General features: G+C 40.9%; 1 protein-coding gene across 10 annotated transcripts in view; it reads right to left on the bottom strand.

The window, feature by feature from the left end:
• Positions 1 to 3717: 3717 nt before the first annotated feature.
• Positions 3718 to 20706, bottom strand: part of kmt2ca (lysine (K)-specific methyltransferase 2Ca) — a 137369-nt gene continuing 120380 nt past the window's right edge. For 4 of the 10 annotated variants that reach the window (XM_026200786.1, XM_026200792.1, XM_026200794.1 and 1 more), the window contains 18 exons: positions 17864 to 19516; positions 16270 to 16473; positions 15804 to 15968; positions 15568 to 15697; positions 15200 to 15347; positions 14811 to 14989; positions 13401 to 13537; positions 13069 to 13288; positions 12480 to 12619; positions 11715 to 11810; positions 10130 to 11282; positions 9633 to 9769; positions 8612 to 8754; positions 7203 to 7371; positions 6446 to 6562; positions 6268 to 6341; positions 5810 to 5918; positions 3718 to 5720 (listed from right to left, as the gene is read on the bottom strand). In XM_026200786.1, the coding sequence (XP_026056571.1) occupies positions 5628 to 5720; positions 5810 to 5918; positions 6268 to 6341; positions 6446 to 6562; positions 7203 to 7371; positions 8612 to 8754; positions 9633 to 9769; positions 10130 to 11282; positions 11715 to 11810; positions 12480 to 12619; positions 13069 to 13288; positions 13401 to 13537; positions 14811 to 14989; positions 15200 to 15347; positions 15568 to 15697; positions 15804 to 15968; positions 16270 to 16473; positions 17864 to 19516 (5067 nt within the window). In that variant the 3' untranslated portion in view covers positions 3718 to 5627. The remainder of the gene's footprint in view (positions 5721 to 5809; positions 5919 to 6267; positions 6342 to 6445; positions 6563 to 7202; positions 7372 to 8611; positions 8755 to 9632; positions 9770 to 10129; positions 11283 to 11714; positions 11811 to 12479; positions 12620 to 13068; positions 13289 to 13400; positions 13538 to 14810; positions 14990 to 15199; positions 15348 to 15567; positions 15698 to 15803; positions 15969 to 16269; positions 16474 to 17863; positions 19517 to 20706) is intronic. The other 6 variants (XM_026200795.1, XM_026200790.1, XM_026200789.1 and 3 more) reach the window with 6 other exon arrangements.

Genomic DNA, 20706 nt, shown 5'->3' with positions numbered 1-20706 from the left:
TCGGCAAATTTACTTCACGAGAAAGCCTCTCGACCTCAATCCCCACACACTAACATTGACTGTCTCGCAGCAAAGGCACCTCGAGCGTCATTGGATTGAGCTATCATTTGAGCGCCCCCCTCAGACACTCTGCACAATCCAGCCTTCAGAGTTTGAGAGACAGCACAAGAGGCTGACTAAGACAGCCTGTTTATGACGGCCTACACAGCTGCTGTATTCACGCTAGCGGCGTGACCGATGTTCATTTTGTTGGATTTAATTCTGCCTTCAGGATTAGACACAACGAAATGTAGTGACTTTTTACACATGCACTTTCCTTGCTTACGGAGGCTGTGAGCTTTCCGTGCTTGGACGTTAATGCATGTGGGAACGCTGCAGGCGGAGGCTTGGAAACCACTACGTTTTATGGGCCGCAGGGTAGCGCCTGCCCGGCATTTTCACTATGGGTGTTACGCACAATTCGTCACGGATACACCATTGAGTTCAGAAAGGCCCGCCTTTTTGCCGTGGAAATCTCCCATGGTTGTTAACCAATCGTGGTGCTGCGGCAGGAGCATCTCTGCGGGTTATAAAGTAGACCCCTCTCAGATTTGCTTTAGAGGGCAGAGCGTATCAATACTGTGTTCTTCTTTCGGCTTAGCCTTGGCTCATCGAGTATTTTCGAAACGCATGGACGCAGTTCTGGCCCTGTTGCGGCTCCAGGGCGTTCGTGTATTGAATTTCCGGGATGATTGGCTGGTGTTAAGCACAATCGCAGACTCAAGCACACTCCCATTGGGATCTTGTGCTGAATCATCTAAACAGCCTGGGCTTATGCACAAATTTCTAGAATAGTGTTTTAATTCCCTCTCAGCGGATAACCTTCTGGAATAAATTTGGACTCTCGCATGATGACAGCAAGACTATCTCTCCCGCGCTCAGTCTCTCGCGTCATGCGTGCATCACTTCAAAGTGGGCCGCACAGTGACGGTGAGATTGTGCCGCAGACTTTAGGTCTAATGGCAGCGGCATCCCCTGTAATCCATCTGGGCTTACTTCATATGCACCCCTTTCAGTGGTGGACGACAAGCCTAAAATTTCACCTCGTTGTCTTCTGCATCGGACGATTTTGGTTACACGGAGGTGTGTTATGTCAATAAAACAGTGGATGTCAACCGAATTCCTTCTAGCCGGAGTTCGGCTGGGGATTTTTGCTTCCCGAGAGACTGTCACAACGGACGCGTCTTTGACCGGTTGGGAAGCTGTTTGTCAAGGGCGCCCAGCTCACGGAGTGATTAAGCTCTCCTAGGCTGGCGAGAAATATTCTTCTTTGGTCTCAGAACAGATTTCTGTCGATCCGAGCGGTTCATGTCCCCGGACGTTTGAATTTCGGAGTGGATTTGCTATCCAGACAGGATACGGCTGGACAGAGTGGAGCAGCTGCTGCTGGTGGCTCCGTGGTGGCCCACACAGCCGTGGTTTGCGGACCTGGTCAGTCTGTTAGCGGGCTCTCCATGGAGATTCCCCTCAGACAGGACTTACTATCGCAAGCACATGGAATGATTTGGCACCAAGGCCAGATCTATGGAAGCTGTGGGTGTGGCCTCTGAGAGGAGTGAGTTAATATGTCCCGGTCTTTCTGTTGAAACCACAGAGACTATAATGAATTCTAGGGCAACTTCTACGAGAAGCTTATATGCTTTCAAATGGAAACTGTTTACGACCTGGTGTGGAATTCGTAATTGAATCCGGTTTACTGCCCAGTGGCTTCAGTACTGGGGTTCCTTCAAAACTGTTTAAAAGCCATTTCAGCTAACCACGTATATATAGATGGTGCTTCAGTGGGCCGTCATCCGCTGGTGTCTCGTTTTATACAAGGTGCGCGATGGCTGAGGCTTTTCCGCCCTGTGCGAGTTCCTTCATGGGATTTATCCATTGTGTTGCAAGGTTTATCAGGACATCCGTTCGAGCCCTTTGACACTATACCAGATAAAATCCTACTTAAAGACAGTTCTTCTTGTGGCTTTATCCTCCCTCAAGAGAGTTGGGGATTTACAGTCTTTTTCTGTTTCACCCCCGTGCATGGATTTTGCACCAGGCCTTATTATTTCCCTAGGTCGCTTCGAACCCTTTTCACTTTCAACAAGTGGTCTTGGAGGCTTTACCCCCTGCAGAGGCGGAGTCAGGAGTCTTTGCCCTGTCAGAGCGCTGAAGACTTATGTTGATCGAACAGCTCCATGGCGTGAGTCCGACCAGCTTTGTCTGTTAGGACACAAAATAGAGGCCGTGCTGTCACAAAGCAGCGCATGTCCCATTGGCTGGTGGAGACTATATCTTTAGCCTATGAGGCGCGCAGACTCGCTTCGCCCTTAAGAGTTAGAGCTTATTCCACGAGGGCAGTGGCTTTATCACAAGCTTTCTCAGTGGTTCTTCTATATAGGATGTCTGTGCTGCGGCAGGATGTTCCTCACCAAGCACTTTTGTCAAGGTTTACAGTTTGGATGTGAGGATGGCTCCCAGCGTCTGTCTGCTTGAGCAGATGCTTTCCTTGGATTCCAACTATTAGGTACATCAGGCATGATGGTATAGGGTTCCCATACGGTGACGTCACCGCAGCATCGAAGTGACCTATGAAAGGGAACATCTCAGTTACGTATGTAACCACAGTTCCCTGAATAGGGAACGAGATGCTGCGGTACCGGCCGTTCTGTACCTTGGTAGCATTTCTTCAGTTCATGAAGACGCATGCGTAGGGCGGTGCCAAGCTCTATTTGGCCAATAGGATTGGCGGGATGGTATAGGGCTTCAGATATTCGTCACACCGAGGGGTGTTCCCATACGGTGACGTCACCGCAGCATCTCGTTCCCTATTCAGGGAACCGTGGTTAAATACGTAACCGAGATGTTTCTCAACCAAGTCAGGGGTGGTTGATTTTTTTTTCTAGGCTTGATTGTGTTTATGGGGTGCAGTCTAACATGTTCATGCTTCGTTTTTTTTTTTACGCATTATTTTTCACATAATTTACCTTTATTTCACACCAATCCGTCCCTTCTCCTACAGTCCTCTTGATTATTTCCTGTTTTTATGAAGCCCATCCTTCAGAAATACGCGAAGGGCTAAGACTGGTAGTTGTTATTTCCCTAAACATGTTTGAACATCCCACCTCTCAAGCTAAGAATGTGCTCCGGTTGTATTGTAAACAATGACATCCTCTAGGTTATCAATTTGAGCCCGATTGAGACAGCAAATATTAATGGAGAGGATCACACAGAACCTAGCAAGCAGAGCAGGGCAACACAAGGAACAGGATTGAGAACCGCTGCTTTAGAACATTGGTTTTGAAACTTGTAACTGCATTAGAATCGTTAGAAGACAGAATCACAATTCATATATGTACAGATTTTTACTTGCACCCCAGATCTCTCTTCCTCTTCTCTAAAGCAGCTCAACATGGCCCCACCCATTTTGTTGCGTGTTCCCGGGGGTGGGGTTTATCTGGGGTTGTGACGTAATGGACCTGGGAAGAAGCTCGTTGTAGTCCCTTACCAGCCGTTTTTATAGGCATTAAACTGCCATCATTTTAAAAGATGATATCTCCATTGGCATTGAACTTTCAGTGCTGCAACTTTGCAGATATAATTTATGCTCAAACATCAACATTACAAACTAACATTAAAAAAGTGAAATTGCAATCAACCACCCCTTTAAACCTCACAATAATGACAGGAAAAGAAATATGACGTAAAATATTTTATTTTGTCTTGTAAATGTTTCTAAACCTGATTCCACAAACTCCAAAATCCACACGTTGTATACTAAAAAAAAAAAAAAAAAGAATCTTCGTTTTAACATTGGATACTACTATACAGGACAAAGAAAAAAGACAAATACTGTTAAATGTCTGAATATTGTACAAGAAAAAAAAAAATCCAAGAAACAAATTTTATTACATCCAGTCACTCAGAAATTATGTACAACTGATTTATCTGAAAACTGAAAAAAATACATCATGCCATGTATATTACAAGCTCAGGACTGTTTAAGAATACCAACATTTGCAGTCCACATTAGTTGTGCACATGAAAAAAAAAAAACTTCATTTCAAACTGGTGTGCAAAGTGCAACTACCAGGTTTGAATTATTTCATTGAGTGCGTGACATCACACCATGATTTTTACTTTTACCACCACCAAAAATAAGTCTTCTTTTATTAATTAAATGTAAACAAGAAAGAAGCATACTTTACATTTCATTAAATGTCTACGCATTAAGTTTTCTGAATGTGAAAGGCATTGAACTTCATCTTTGAAGTTCTAAACGTGAGTCTATGCTGTGGAGGGCTGAGAACAGCTAGTGCTCGCTATTGGGAACTATCAAATGCCTTATGGGCTTTAAATGGGAATTCACAGCTCACACTAATCTGATGAACAGAGTTAAGATTTCACAATCATCTCAGCATGATTGGTGCTCGTTTTGATTGCGAAAATATATATATATAAAAAAGAAATGGCAAAAAAGCAAAAGTAAGGAAACCTTTCTTCAAGTGGTCAGATCATTCTAAACAATATTGATTCTACATTCTAAATACAACAAAAATACTCTGAATTCATTTTTTTTTTTACAGATTCTGTACAATTGATTTTTTTTTTTCGTTTTTTTACAATACATATACTCTCAAAATGATATCTTGACATCCTTCTTAAATAATTTTTTTTAACTTTTTATTTTTTTCATTTTGTTGAAAACAAACAAAAGGTCACTCAGCCAGCTATGATAAAGTTACGGTAGCATTTGGTCGAGTATTTCAAAATGTTCATTTATAGACGAATATTTACACTTGTATAAAGTAACATGTTCTGACCAATCGGAAGGCTTTCCCAGCAGCTCAACTCTCTGCTTTTCCACATCTTTAAAAAATAGCTTCGATCAGTAATAAATACAAAAGCTGTCTCTTATTTTACAGAAATCAAAACAAAGGAAAAAAATAAACTGACTCATGGAATCAAGTATTTAAACTGTATCTTTCTGTTTTAGTGCAAGTTAATAATTCCCTTAGCTTTATCCCTAAGGAAGTCTTCTCAGTACATTCCTTGTTCAGTGGTGTCTACATTTCTGTAACTATGTGTGTATATATTTGTGTGTATATATTTATATGTATATATTTTACCCAGAGGACCCGCCTCTTTTTATCTAAATAAGGCCGTGGCCAGCACTTTCAAGCCTAAACCAACCTGAAAATCCTGTTTACCACTCGCTCGCCATCAGCCGAAGCGCTTCGTCTCATCTCTCTTGCAGGAAAAATACATTTTTCATTAACATTGTCTTTGCAATTCAGAGTTACCAGTGTGCAGCTTATTTTTTCTTTTAGGTGAAGGTGCTCAATCATACTACATCAACTCTTCTCACACGGAGTCGAAACAGTCCCCAGGAGTCGTTTTCATTTTAAACACCGGGCCGATATGCTTTTAAAAGCACCTACAGTTCTGCGGTCTACATCATGCACTGACAATGTTTAGTTTTTTTTGTCTGTAATTTTATAAATATATATATATATATATAAATCAGAATTGAAGTAATTTCCTGGGCCTAAAAAAATAAATTAAAAGGAATGTCTATGTTCAATTGTTAATCGTTTCACTGATATCAATCAATTCATCCATTTCCGGCAGTTCACTGCACCACAGTGACATGGGATTTTATGCTGATCGTCCTCCAGATCAAACTTGTAGTCATAACACAACTGAAAAAGATAAGAAAAAAGTGACCACATTATTAAATTTGAACGGGCCGCATTTCATAGATGTGACTGGCAGGATGAACTAGCTTTACCTCTTCACCTCTCTGGATTCTGCGGTTGGAGCTGATGATGATCTTGTGATCTCTCTCAAAGCTTACAACTTCAGCAAAGCAGTTGGGTGCACAGGAGTGGTTGATATACCTGGTGAAAAAACAAAAAAAAAAAAACAATTTAGAAATAAACTGACTAGTAGACCCAGAATAAGCAAGTGAGGCTAAAACATAGTACAAGAAAGCATGAGAAAGCAAACGTTGTTAGCTATGGAAGCTTGATTTTGAGTGATGATTCTGTTCTGTTAGAAATCAATTAATCGCATAATACTACTTTGCATTTGATATTAAAAGCTACAGCATCTATATGAGCACTTACACACACACAAGGCCTTGGCCAAGCATGTGTGTTTGTGTGTAGTATGTTTTTGTCCCTAGTGTCTAAAGCTACCACTGCTGGCATTTAAAAACTAACAATAAAAATCAAGTTTATTTTCCACCTTGCAGGTCCTCCTGAAATAGTCGCATCAATTACATGCTCACTGTCAATGCGAAACATGTAGACTCCACGATTCTGAAAAATAACAAAAATCAAAATTAATAAAAACACATGGACAGAAGTCGCACTTGTGACTTGACTTAATATTATTTTAGATTGAGTTTTATTATAATGCATACCGTTGCCTCGTACATCTTCTCTCTTCTGTTTGCCACCTCACTGCGAATGATGGTACCAATGTATTCTATTACCATGGTGTACTTCTCAATATCCCTAGCAGCGTACAGCCCTAAACCCTAAATTAAAATAATGCAAATCTCAAATTACTACAGGTTTGAGCCAAGACATAAAAAAGATTGTTCAGAATGGAATACTAGCTAACTTATTTATATTATTATATTACTGCTTACTGTATTCAAATGTAACAGTAGGCATTACACAATAAACATTTGAAATGGGTAGAATGCTATGGCATTGTACGGTGACCTCTTCCTGTAACATGTAATAAGTTAAATAATGTGAAAAAAAAAAAAAAAAAAATCCACGTTAACTATTCTTCATACTGAAAATACAAGGATGAGTTAAGTGCTGTGTTGTGGGAAACAGTATATGGCATAGTGTACTTGTGTATATAAAACATTTTGTCAAATGTAAAAGGTCAATCTGGGTATTCTTAACATTTTTTTTTGCATTATTGACACACTGTTTTCCTAATGAATGCTGTTCAGTTGCTTTGACGCAATGTATTTTGTTTAAAGCGCTATATAAATAAAGGTGACTTGACTTTACATTTGCATACTGTGGAGGATATATATGTGTGTGTGTGGTATGAGTGGTTATGTTTTTATTCATTCTATTCCAAACAGTGTCTTTTAAGCTACTAAATCCCACAAGCATTATTTTTTCTAATATTCTAAGCCATTCTGATCTTTCTACCTGTATACGTGAACGAGCCAGGTAGACGTTGGACTTCCACTCAGCCTTCATTCGACGGTACTGGGAGGACTTGGAATGGACAAACTGCTTGCTGTATGGGGCAACACCCATCTCAGCCGGGATCCCAGCGCTCTGCGGGGTCTTATAGGAGCTGGTGAGGGTATGAGGCCTGAATCAGAAACATAATCATACGAGTCTCATTTAAAAACAAGCAAACAGGACTGGCTTATATTTGGTCCTGTTCAGAACACTTTTCGCTGTAATAATAAAAAAAAAAAAACAAACTGAAGACATTTATGCGGTTTACTTCCATTAATGAAAATTCCGATATCGGTGTTGCATGATACAGTTGCAGATTCTGCTGAAGTAGACCGAATGTACTAATAGAAACACTCCAATTGTATACTAGTTTTATATAGGGTTGGGTATTGTTGGGGTTTTTTATGATACCGGTGTCAAATCGATCATTTTAAAAGGGTATCGGTACCTAAACCGATTAAAAAAAAAAAAAAAAAAAAAATAGGCTGGATTGGCCTGTTTCATTCATACTGGACACCAGAGGGCGCCCTCCCACAGAAACTCCACATCTTCATCTCAGAAGGAATAGAACTCAGGAAATCCCTAATATGGACAAAGGTATTCCTATAGATGTAACGGAGTAAACAGCGTTACAGCAAAGATGTATAGGATTTGTATTATTAGAGCTTTTTTTATTTACGCTCCTGAATGTTTTCATTTGGTGAAATTATTTTTCGTGTGCGGTGTCAGTGATCCTTATGTCCGTTTCGGAGAAACAGAGTACAAGTACTTAAATCGATCGCTCAAGCATTTAAGTGGCACTGAGATGAGGCACGAAATCTGCGTTCTGATTCATATTGGCATGGGGTTTCGGTACCCAACCCTAGTATTATACTCTAATAACTGCAGCTATGATGAATCTACAGTGCCATCGTAAAACAAATGAATTTATCTGAGCCATTTTTGAATGTGCAGAGAAAGATTGCAATGAAATAATGCAAGACATTAAACAAACAAGATGTATACACAAACAAGCAACATGAACAATGTAGTCTGATTTCACAAACAAATTACTCACTTCTTTTTGATAAAGCTTTTTTTTGGTAATCCGTTAGTTTGAATCACTGAAACAGCTGTTCTTGACTTCCACTGAACTGCATTACTTTTTGTCCATGTCCAACTCAAAATAAACCAATTCTCATCATTTAGTCTCTGTAGTTTCATATAAAGATAGATGCTTAATGATTGATTGAGGGCCATATTAACTCACAGCAAACCAAGCTCACAGGTTAAACCGGGACATGAATGGATGTTCACTCACAGACCACAGGGAAAACAGGAAATCCAATACAAACATGGACGGGAAAGAAAGTTTAAATTATACAGAATACCTTAACACGAACCTCTTGACATGTGTGCAAGCTTTTGGTTCAGAGCGGGCACATCCAGAAGGGTTGATGGCCAAGGGCAGCTGCATCAGTGGGTTACGGCCATAACGGAACGTGTACTGCTCACATGCTTCAACTCCAGGAAGCTAAAAACAAAGATTACAATACGATTACCAAGAAAGGAACGTTTACAGAAAAGATCTCATTTATTAATAATTAAAATGCAAATGGAATTTTATGGCATCCCAAAAACAAACAAAAAACAAAGGATATGTTCCGTTACCCAGACCAATGGACTTGGCCACTCGAAAACACATGTACCAGACACAAATGGAATGTCAAAGCTCAGTGACCTTAATGCACACTTAATTACTAAACATGATTTACTAAATATAATACTGCTGATACAGTATCATATTTTATTATTTTATATCAACTTTGCAGCTGATTTTTTTTTTAAGTACCACAATGAATTGTCATGTCTGTTACTTAGGGACTACTGAACAGATATTTAGAAGTTTTTAAAACTTCAGTTTTAAAGTGAAAAGTATTGAAAATCAAAATATGTGAATAAAGCTCAAAAACTTTGGGAATTCAGAAGTTCTATGTACACTTGCAGTGTTCATGCAAACTTTACATCCTTAAGGTAGAAAAGCTGTCATGTGCAAAGACTACTGGGTACTGGAACAGATACAGAAGTTGAGATGTAAGCTTGCATTCAACAATGATAATTTAAAAGAAGGGTGGTCCATTTGTGCTTCTAGAAATCTAATTTGCTGTTTCCTCTCAAAATCAAATTTCTGTCTTCTTTCCACACCCACAAAATACGTCTTAAACATTTCGGTCTATCGAGTGCTAAATCAGGGCTGCATTTCCCTAAAGTATCACAAGCCTAAGTTGATCGTAGCTCCATTGGTTTCAATGGGCCTAGATTGTACTTAAGCTCACAATGTTTTTGGGAAACGCAGCCCTGAGCATTCGTTAGTCAATAACTGCTTAAAAGCGTTATTTGACTATCACTTACAGATTCTACAATCCTGGTAACAGCAGATACAGTTAGTCCAAACAGATCCTCTCCCTTCAGGTAAACTGGGAAGAGCTTCAGAGATCCCGTCTCATTCCTTCTCTCAGCCACGGGCTCCAGAACTTTATCCCACACACCTGCACCACAACATGAGAAAATTCTTAAAAAGTTGCCTCCCAGAAAACAACTGGAGAATTCAAAACAATAGTGTTTTCTCAGACAATGACTTCTTTAACACTACAAGAACTGATGTGCAAACCCTTTTTGTAAGAAGAATCAGATAATATTTTAATGTGATAGCAAAATTAACTACAACACCCTGAAATAGAAGGTGTGGAAAAAACTCATTTCTATTCGTAAGCATTGTTGTTTATTCATGTTCACTACTGTACACTTGTTGCTAGATCTATACAAGATATCTCTGGAGTAAAAAACAACAACAAAAAAACAAACGGAACTGGTTAACTGTGTAAATGCCGTTAAGTGCAACTGCTTACTTTTTGGCGAGGATCCAGTAAGAACCAAGTCATCATATCCCTGCTCCACTACACGGATGATAAACTCAGGTTCGCCATCTTTCTCATCGATGGAACACACATAGTGGCAACGCCGGGTGCCATGACGCATGCTCCAGTAGATTCGGCTGGCCTCATAGCCCACAGGAAAAATGGCAGACATCGAGTGGAAGGCCTGCATCTGCTGAGGCAGCAGCTGACCGACAGCATGGAACACCAAGCTGCCTACGCGGAAGGTGTGCTCCCGCTCACCCCTCTGGATGATGCTGGCGATCTGACGTGCCTCGTCCCTCTGTACGTAGACCCTGCGGAACACTGAAAAGCAGCGGAGTTCGTGCTCGTTCCCTGCCAGCCCACCTCCTATTGTGCCAGTTCCTCGGGGTCTGTGGATGTGGCACAGCATAGTCTTGTCTTTGAAGAACATGCACTGTGCTTTAAGGGCGCATGTGAAATGGTACGCATTAGTGCAACGCAATCGGTGGCAGCCACTTGTGGCACCCATTTGCTGACAGTACACACAGCGAACCGATAGGCCTCTCCTCAGGGCCAGCTCTACGTTAATGAGAGCTCCAGCTTGGGTCTCATAGACTTCAGTAGACCACAGGGCGCAGTTAAGGTGAACCCATAAGTCTAGATCAAGGTTTAGCAGACGGGCCGGCCCATCAGTGTGCCCGTCACCTTCTTCGTGGCAGAAGCAGCAGCGGCGCATGTCTCTGGGCATGGGCTCAGGCCTAAGAGACATCCCCAGTTTTTTCAGTAGTTCATCAACCTCTTCCTCCTCCGGCAGGTGGTAGTTACCCTTAGGCAACATGATTTGAACACTCCACCTTCTCCAGCGTAGAGCCTTAAAGCGCTTTCCTATTAAATACCGAGAGTCATCCCCACCGTTATGTACTGCTCGTGGCCGAGGCTTAAGCTTGACTGTGACCTTTAGTGTATCAGACTTGCTATCTCCTCTGAGTGTCTCAGAAGTATTGGAGGGGAAGGATATTGTCGGAGTTGAAGATGGAGACTGGTAAGGTTGTAGCTGGGCCAAACAGTGCACATCAAGATCTGATATCTTATTACTGTATTGATGAAGCACCTTAGTAGAATTCTGCTTGCCTTCAGAGTCAGATGTTGGAGGCAAGTTTGACTGTGAGAACAAGAGACATCAAAGACAAAAATACATTTTGAGTCTGCATTCTTTGGGCAATATGACTGTTCTCTTAAAGAAAATGGCACCAGTACCACTTCAGTTATATTAAAAATACTGATGAGACCATCTTAAAGTCTCAGGACGTTTACACGTTTTTAAACTTCAGACGGTGTTTTAAAATTAACAGTGATAATATACTTTGCGCATGTTCAATTTAATGATGATGATAATTTGCACTGGTCTCTAGATAACCAATCAAGTATTTACGGTCATTACTAAAGGAGACTTCATGAGTGAGCAGCATCACATGGCTTTCTAAATACAGCAGCAGATCCCAGACTTTCAGCATGAAAGCACAACACAAGCTGGCTGTTATAGTTTCAGGCAGTCGATGACTTCATAATCTGATTTGTTGTGGTTTCTACTTACCTTGCCATCTACCAATTTAGTCTGCATGGCTGCTGAATAGAGAACAAAGCAATTATGGCTGCAGAAGGCAAGGGTCCTCTCAGCTCCTCCATGGCCCTGCAGAAAGTACATCTGTAAGATCAGGCTCACCCTAGGCAGAAGCTGTAAAATAGGTGGAAACGGCATGCCATTTCCCATCTACTGTTGCAAATTATCATTAGATCGAAGTGCCTCACTGGCAAGAGATCAAAGCCTGCGTATGTTGTAAAACTTAGTTGATGCCATAAGGAATTAGATTTGCATACTATTAAATGGAAAGGGAGGGGGTAAGGATGGGAGACATCAAAGGTGTCCCATGATTTAAATGACCTGAAATGGGCTTAACTGTTTTTGAACTTGGCTATCTCTCGGCCAAAAAGTGCCTTGGTACACACAATCCCTTGGGTAATGTCAGTAACCCAGTGACTGCAGCAGGGTGGATTTTCACTTCCCATTAGGGACTGGATTAGCATAATTAGAGCACTATTCTGTGCCTCCTTGAGGGACTTTGCAGGGGTTGAACATTTTCAAGTGCTCTGTGGCCCTTAGCTTCAGCCTTCTTCAGTGCTACTTTCAGAGGATGTAGTCTAGACCAACACCAACTGACTGAGCAAACAAGAAGCCCTTAGGTAGTGATATGAGATCTAATGACTAAACAAGACATCCATGAGAAACTAGAATGCATGTGCTATAAAAGAGAGTCATCTGGGGAGAGTAGTTTGGCAGTCTTAACTTTGTGTTTTATACCTGTTTATTTATTAGCAGGTCTTTGGTCGACTTCCGAATGCCATTTCCAAGAACCACCACCCTACAATTGGAGCACCACTGGGGTTTAGGCCCTGGACTGCTTCCACCCAAATGATAGTCTGGTCTGACCACAATTGAACCTGGAATAAAAAAACATATCAATCAAACCTACAAATGATGCAGTTGGAAGAACTTAAGTTTAAACGATTTCTGACATTACATCCATTAACTTATTTCGACCAATCTATAAAACAGTATTTACCACTCACTTATTTAAATGTAAATAAATCACAAATGAATTGCTTTTATAGTTAACTTCTGTCTTTAAAACATGAACGTGTATTTGAAATTACCAGAGATAACTTAAGAATTTAAATCAACCAAAACTTCTTTGTTGGCTTTGTACTGTAATTTAAAAGAACACATGAACATTATTTTAAAAGAAGATAACACTTCAACAGCTTTTTATGACATTAAGTACTAAAACATTAAGTACTTTAAAATGTTAATAGAAAATGCTGTTTGCATCTAGAAGTCTATTTGTTGATGTGGGTGAAATGTGTGCCTCTTTTGTTTTACAAATACTCACCCTCCCTGAATGTCTGGTGTGACAGTGGGGCACCTGGTGGTCTGTGGAACCTCATTCCAGGTTGTTGTTGGAACAGTGCAGAATGAGGTGGTACCTTAAGTCCACTCAACATGTCTATTGAGCTGCGGTGCTCTGGGCCTGGAGAGCATATCACCTCAATGTTCCCGGAGATGGATACACAAAGCATGTTTGACAGTGCTGACACAACTCCTTGAATGTTCTGGGGCATAAGCAGACATATGGTCAGAGGTGAGAATCGTGAGATTAAATCATTTTTGCATTGAACAAGTTATTACTGCTATAGAAAGGATAATATAATTGCAGACACTTACTTGTGCTTCCGCTGGGTTCAGGTTAACTGATACAGAAACCAGGTCAGTTTGTGAGCATGTAGAGCGCTGTTCAAATTGCGATGCAAAGAAACTGCTTGATGGCTCTGTCTTGACTTCCCACTGCCTGGCTACAGAACCTACAGTCAAAACAAAAGGTTGGACTTTCCAATATTAAATTACACTTAACTTTTAAAAACAATATTTTACTGCATTGAATATTTACACAATATTACAGAAGCAGTTGTGCTGTTTTACAAAACATTTGCATGGTTGTGATGCAGGTGTTTTAAGCCTGGGACACACCAGGCCATAGGCCAATGTCGGGCCATATTTGAGTGCCTGTTGGACTAGATGGTTTTTCATGTGTTCCACTTGTCGGCTCTTGTTGAGCTCACATCAGTGGTATTGTAGTCTGCCCTATTCGACATGATTGAATCGCGTCGGGTCGTTGGGACCATTGGTGAGAGAGAGAACTCTGATTGGATGTTCAGTTTAGTGAACGAGTCTGTGCAAGAGAATTAAAGGGATAGTTCACCCAAAAATGAAAATTCTGTCATTCTATGAGAATCCAACTCTTTAACAGTTTAAATAATTGAACATGCATGAAATAGCATTAAACCCTCCCTTTAAAGACATACCTGTTGTGAGCTTCAAGGTTGTCAGTTGATTGTAACTATTTTTGATGAACTCATCTGTTTGCATTACTTCAAATTATTTTTGTTTAACAGCAGAATTCGTGGTGAAAATCTACATTACCCATGATGCTGTACAGGATATTCCACCAATCAGAGAATTGCCATGTTCAAAGTGCACCAAAAGAGATCTTTAGCTCCCCTCATTCCCATTAAGCAACATAAATGACATAATCAAGTGAGTCTTCCTATGGTCTCAAAATACTTAAAATTATATTTATGCATGTTTTGCAACTTTAAAATTGTTTCTGCAGATATGACCAACAACTTAAATTTATCGATCATTTTTAAGTATTGTTATTCACAAAGCTTCAAATGGGACTGTAGCAAGTACACAGTCTTGTATCTTGTTTTTGCTTCAAAAAAGTTTTTAATGTTGTGATTCTCCTTGTAGCTGGCTGGCTTGGTTCATGGCTCATAACTCTTTAACAAAGACATTTAAATATCCCTATTGGAAAACTATTTCCAAAACACTGTCACTGAAAAAGGGGCGGGCACTGTTGCACTCAATTATGTCTTCCTTCAATGTGTTGATACAGAAGACAGATGCCAGCACATTATATTAGTGTGACCTCATTATCTTTTATTTTTGTCTAACCTGTCATTACTCTAAAACAGCTTTAGCATCAATTGGACACACACAATGTCTTAATATGCCATCTCAGCAGGTAACTTACTAGGTTTATACTAGTCTTTCTTATTAGTCTCTTAAGATTACCTTTACCACTGGTGCTGCAAAGTATGGGTATGACTGGAGAGACAGCTGGGGATGGCGGTTCCTCTTTAACTCTAGAGAGATCTGGATAACGACTGATCTCCATTCCAACCACACTCTCAGGAGAGGATGATGGGACATAACTGTCTGGAGTGTCTCTATCGACACAATGCTCCTGACCCCTATTAATCACACACAGGGATAGAACATGGTCAACAATGGGTAGTCTCAGGGTCAGAAAGTGATCTCATGCATATTGCAACTAGATGCACTTGAGGATATATATGCTTATTTAAGAAAAAAAAAAACAGAAAAAACTATATTGCTTTGTTAATGGGTAAACGTTTGGCTACATGAGACAAAACAATGTGTAAAAAGCCCTGAAAACCTACCGAAGGTCCTCTTGGTTGTTGTGGGGTGGAGTGGGAAGTGAAGCAGGAACATCAACAGTCTTTGGGCCATGAGTGATGGTGTGTCCCAGCAGGTCATCTTCAGCTTTGAATGGAGTAGTGTGCTGCTTCTGACCCAAGCTTTTAGAAACTGAGACATAATCACAAATAAATACTGATCACCAAAAAGGCATTTTTATATAATTATAATATTTTACAAAAATACCTACACTGTAATGCCATAAATTTGGCCTTACCATAGTTACCTTCATGAAAGCCATTTTATTGTAAATTCTGTCTAAATCTGTTATAAAACAATGGGATTGAAACTGACATTGCCGTTAAGAATAGACCAACACCTTCATGCTTACCCAAAACTTCTGCCTTCCTGGCCAGTTCTTCCGCAGTGGCAAAACCATTCAGCAACTTCTGCTTGGCTACAGGTGGTGGTGTGGGGGGCAGTGAAGCGGGAGGTGTTGGTGGATTGCTAAGATTGTTCTGCTACAAGATCAAACAAGCAAAAAAATAAACAAAAGTAAAATAACGACTTAAATTCACCATGTCTACACTGTATAGAAAAGGAAGTGAAGACTGTAAAAAGCCAAACCTTATAGATGAGTTGCGAGTAGTAATCAGATACGCCATCCAGTGATGCACTTCCAAAAGTTCCAGAGAGCCTGTTCTCTCCATCCAGCTGCCCACTGCCATATGGGGGAAAATGTGCAAAGTTTACCCCAATCAAAGGCTCCATCAGGGGCAGCATAGACAGCTGCTGTAAGGGTGAGAATGGAGGACACATGATTTGATGGAAATCAACAACAACATGCAAACGATGATGGTCACATCCAATGCCAGCATCTATTTTTGCTGGTTTCAGTCATAAACCATAAAGTTTGTGAATGGACATAAGAGTTATAAACTGTATAAGCTCTAGTTAAACTACTTTCCAGAGATTACCATAAAGATCAATTGGTCTACACATCAAATGTATATATCTTCAGCTTGGTTATCATTGCATACTCTACTGTTAATCAATTCAAGTCCAGCATTAACATATAGTAGTAGGTATTTGCCTGCTTGAGCTGAGTCATCAGTGTGTCTGTGCTGGTGTACACTGCTTGTCTCTCTTCATCATCCTTCTTCCTCTTCTTCCAGCGTGACAGTGGTTTCTCAGCCCCATTCTTTGGTGTCCGCTTGTTGCGTTGTTTCCTTTTGCATTGCTCTGGCAAAGAAGGCTCCAAATCTGGATTGCCTGTCAAATGGCTATTTAAGCCGCCCTATAACCAATAAACAACTCTTTCAAATCGAAGAAGACAAGAGAGACCACGACTAGCTAATAAACAATCAAACCTCACTTGCAAAAAGCTACTTTATTGACATCCTACATTACCAACCAACCAATAAAGTATTAAAGGGGGGGGAGAGTTGGATTCCCATGCTAAACATGGACAAAGTTTCAAAAATTAAGTTATACGTTTGAAGGAGTATTTTTGTTCCCAAAATACTCCTTCCGGTTTGTCACAAGTTTCGGAAAGTTTTTTTCGAGTATGGCTCTGTGTGACGTTAGATGGAGCGGAATTTCCCTATATGGGTTCTGAGGGCACTTCTGCCGGAAGAGCGCGTGCTCCCGTATAGCGAGGCTGAGCACAGACATTTCACTGATCAGAGCGAGAGCGTCGCGAAAAGTCACAAAAGAAGTGTGTTTTTGGTTGCCAGGGCAAGACAACCCTGCACAGATTACCAAAAAAACAGCATTAAGGGACCAGTGGATGGAGTTTATTTTTACAGAGCATCAACGGAGTTGTGCAAGTGTTTGTGTTTGTTCCCTGCATTTCGAAGATGCTTGTTTTACAAACAAGGCCCAGTTTGATGACGGATTTGCGTATCGTTTATTTCTTAAGGATGATGCAATCCCAACGAAAAAGGGTCACGATCGTGTGTTGGAACCGCAGGCAGTGAGTAAAACTGCTTCAAATATCTCTGCCTCCTTGTTAGTGCGTCCCCTCCCATGCCGGAGACCCGGTTCGAGCCCCGCTCGGAGCGAGTCGTTGCTGCTGCTGCTCTCGTTCAGTTTCAGCCTCTGGATCTGATTCTGGATCATAAATAAACGGCTGAATCTGACTGTAAGCCATGGTTTGTTTTGGATGATGGTTTTTCCCTCACGGTAATGTCACAGCTTCCACATGCTCTCAACACAAAAGCCTACCGGCGCTCGTGATTCTTTAGCTCTGCCCACACGTCACACCTCCAGCCGGTCATGTTTTTCCGGGAAAAATCGGTACAGACTATCTTTCTCTTATGAATATAATAAAACTAAAGACTTTTTGGAGTTATGAAGGATGCAGTACTACTCTATAGGTACTCAAGATTAACATGATATTGAGTGAAAACGAGCATTTCACCCCCCCCTTTAAATGTGAAAAGATGGCCATATTATTAAATCTGTCATTTCATTTCACTAAACATTTTGGAAAAAGGGCAAATTAATTACTGAATTATAAATGGATGTGTAAAGATCTTTAACATTTTTAAACATCACAAACAAAAATTCAACAATTTCATGTGATCTCATCTATCTACATTTTCAAAAGTGTTTACATGTTCAAGATTATGATTTTTAGTTTCACATTTTTAACCAGCTGTGTAGTGAGGTAACCATAACCTTACCGAAAAATCTGTGCTGTCTGGTCTTAAAGAGCATTTGCTGTCTGTTAGGCCCTCATCTTCTGATCGTATACTGTCATTTGACATCTGATGTGTGAGAGACGTTGAGGAAGGAGGCGTGCTCTTGTTCTTTAGAAGGTGTTTGAGTAACTCATTTCCAGTGTCCACTTTGGTGCTCTGAGCTGTATTCTGAGATGGTGGGCTGGGGGAGATTATTTCATTGCCCTCTTCCATCTTTACTATACCAGTTCCTTCTGCACTTTTGCAAGTCACTGCCTCTCCCTCAGCCTTCTGGCACATACTGGCTTCTAACTTTTCCAGCTTGATATCATGGATGAGGCCTCGCTCTGCCTCTGAGCCCACACTGGACTGTCGCCCAAATGAGGTACCTCCAGGGAGTGGGTTCTCCAGCTCAGAGGATGGTGGCTGACCAGTCACAGAACTTGCAGGGTTGGAAAACTCTGAAGTGTCCAGGTCTCCCATGATTCCAACACTACGTGTAGGGGTTAAAGAGGTGTCTGATACACACGGCGTAAGTGGGGCAGTTATATCAGAATGTGGTGTGGAAGGAGTTTTGACCGAATCGGTATCATCATCCAGCTTCTTCTTTCGACTTCTTTTCTTTTTGCCCTTCTCCTCAGGGATGATGTTGGAGTAGAGTTGGATAAGAGACTGCCCTGACCCAGGAAAATTAGGAGGTAAAGGGGTTGTGGAATCCATACCAAATGAGGAACCTACACTGTGGGGTGGCATTCCACGCCCTCCAAACCCAGGTGCACGTGGCTGACCTGGGGAGAAACCATGCATCATGGGGTTCTTAGTTTGAAAATTACGACCCATATCTGGGGCAAAGGAGCCATTACCAGGAATAGGTCTGTGCTCGCCACCTTGCAAAAAGGCTGGACCTGGACCTACAAAGTCTAATGGCATATTACCTTGTTGAGGGAACACTGGGCCCATTTGCTGTTGTTGCTGTTGAGGCCTGGGTGTCTGCATGAATTCCTGTGATAGGTCAGAATTATAGAAAGGCATCTGGGCCAGGCCACCACCACTGTTGTTGGGGCCAAGCCCCAAGCCCTGCTGCACCAACTCTAGCCTCTGCAAAGCCTTCTGTCTCTCCACTTCTTGCATGAGCTGTACCCGCTGTTTTTCCTGCTGCTCTCGGAGGCGCTCTCTGCGCTCTCGCTCCTGGAAGCCTTCACTAAATGGATTATTATCATCAAACTTTACATGAGGGGCACTACTGCTGGCTCCTCCACCATTACTTCCACCTACTGGGCCAGGGTGCCTAGGTTTACCTCCTTGAATCATAGGGGGAGGTGGCTGTCCCTGAAGAAGCTGAGTGGGGTTAGGCAGCGGCATTTGAGGGGGTAAGTGAGGTGGTATCCTGGGTCCCATTGGTCCAGCAGCACTTGGATGCCAACCTGGCACACTGGGTATGTGAGTAGGCTTACCAAAGTGGGGTTGTTGCATCAGCAGCATAGAACCCATCACAGGCTGCCCTACTGGAGGTCCAACAGGCATCATTCCAGGGGCCTGTCCTGGCATGGCCTTCGTTGGAGCCATCACTCCAGGCTGGAGGTGCTGTTGCTGTTGTTGCTGCTTGACACGATATTCCTCAATGAGTTCAGCATGTTCTTTCTGTTGCTTCCGTATCTAAATCAGGAGTGGAGAGATAAATAAGTGTGAACTAGGGATGTAATGACTAACCACTAGCCGGTTGAAAATCGATTCAAATATGTGATGATTCAAATCGGTTGATTCAATTAGGGATATGAGTTCATATCAATGTATGTCTGAGGGGAATTTACTGTCTTTAGAAAAGATTACATGGTATTTTATCTTTTCATCTTGCCTCTGTATAAAGCATATTAAAGTTCAAAAGCACAGAGCTACTTTGTTTACAATGGAAACCAAGAAAAAATGCTTTAAGCCCCAACTGCTGGCAGAGAGTGAATCTGCCTCTCATTTAGCTTGTCTGCGGTTTCCGTTTCATCCTGATATTTTTTGTGTCACACAAAACTGAAGTCAAACCATTCGGTTTTTGCTTCAGATTTCGAAATTATACAATCTAATTTAGATTAAAAACTGCTCATGTTGCATGTATGCAGCATCTTTGTTTGGATCATGATTGTAATGCAATGATTGCCTCTAATTTAAATGGAAAGAGCACAGACAAAGCGTTATTTTGTTTATATGAAGATAATTATTTTATGTGTGTTATTTATTTGATTTGGGGATTGATTTCAAATTTTAATTTAGTTTTATTATTTACATTTAAATTATATTTAAATTGTTTATTAGCAGATACTTTTATACAAAGCAACTCACAAATGAGGACAATAGAACCAATCAAAATCAACAAAAGAGCAATAATATGCAAGTACTATGTTAGTGTTATATTTCAATTCAACAAAGAAACATGCAGCATGTCTGCAGTCTTTGGTGACGGGATAGGAGGCTTATGATATTAGACTTCGTAGCCTAAAATAAAAGATAATGAATTTCAAACCTTAACTAAAAACATTTTTATTCAAAGATCAACCATCTGTCATTACTCTTTAGTCTGCCACAAAAAACAACAACATTAAAATCATGAACTCAAATGTCATTGTAAAAAGAAGCGAAAAAAAAAACAATGACTGTTGTAACAGTGCGTAAATCGTTCTGTAATGCTAACGATATTAAGCTTAAATGAAAATAACAAAATAATTGTGTAGCGGAGTATTTTTTGTACACAGTGCCACCGCGAACTGTCAATCACTCGTGCATCACTGTCCTCCTCGCAGCTGCAGCAACTTGCGCTCTCTTTATCAAGCTTTAAAACAAAAAGGGGAACAAACAGG

Source organism: Carassius auratus, chromosome 24 (genome assembly GCF_003368295.1).
Source record: "Carassius auratus strain Wakin chromosome 24, ASM336829v1, whole genome shotgun sequence".
Classification (NCBI taxonomy): Eukaryota; Metazoa; Chordata; class Actinopteri; order Cypriniformes; family Cyprinidae; genus Carassius; species Carassius auratus.
This window is presented reverse-complemented; position numbering and strand designations above follow the sequence as displayed.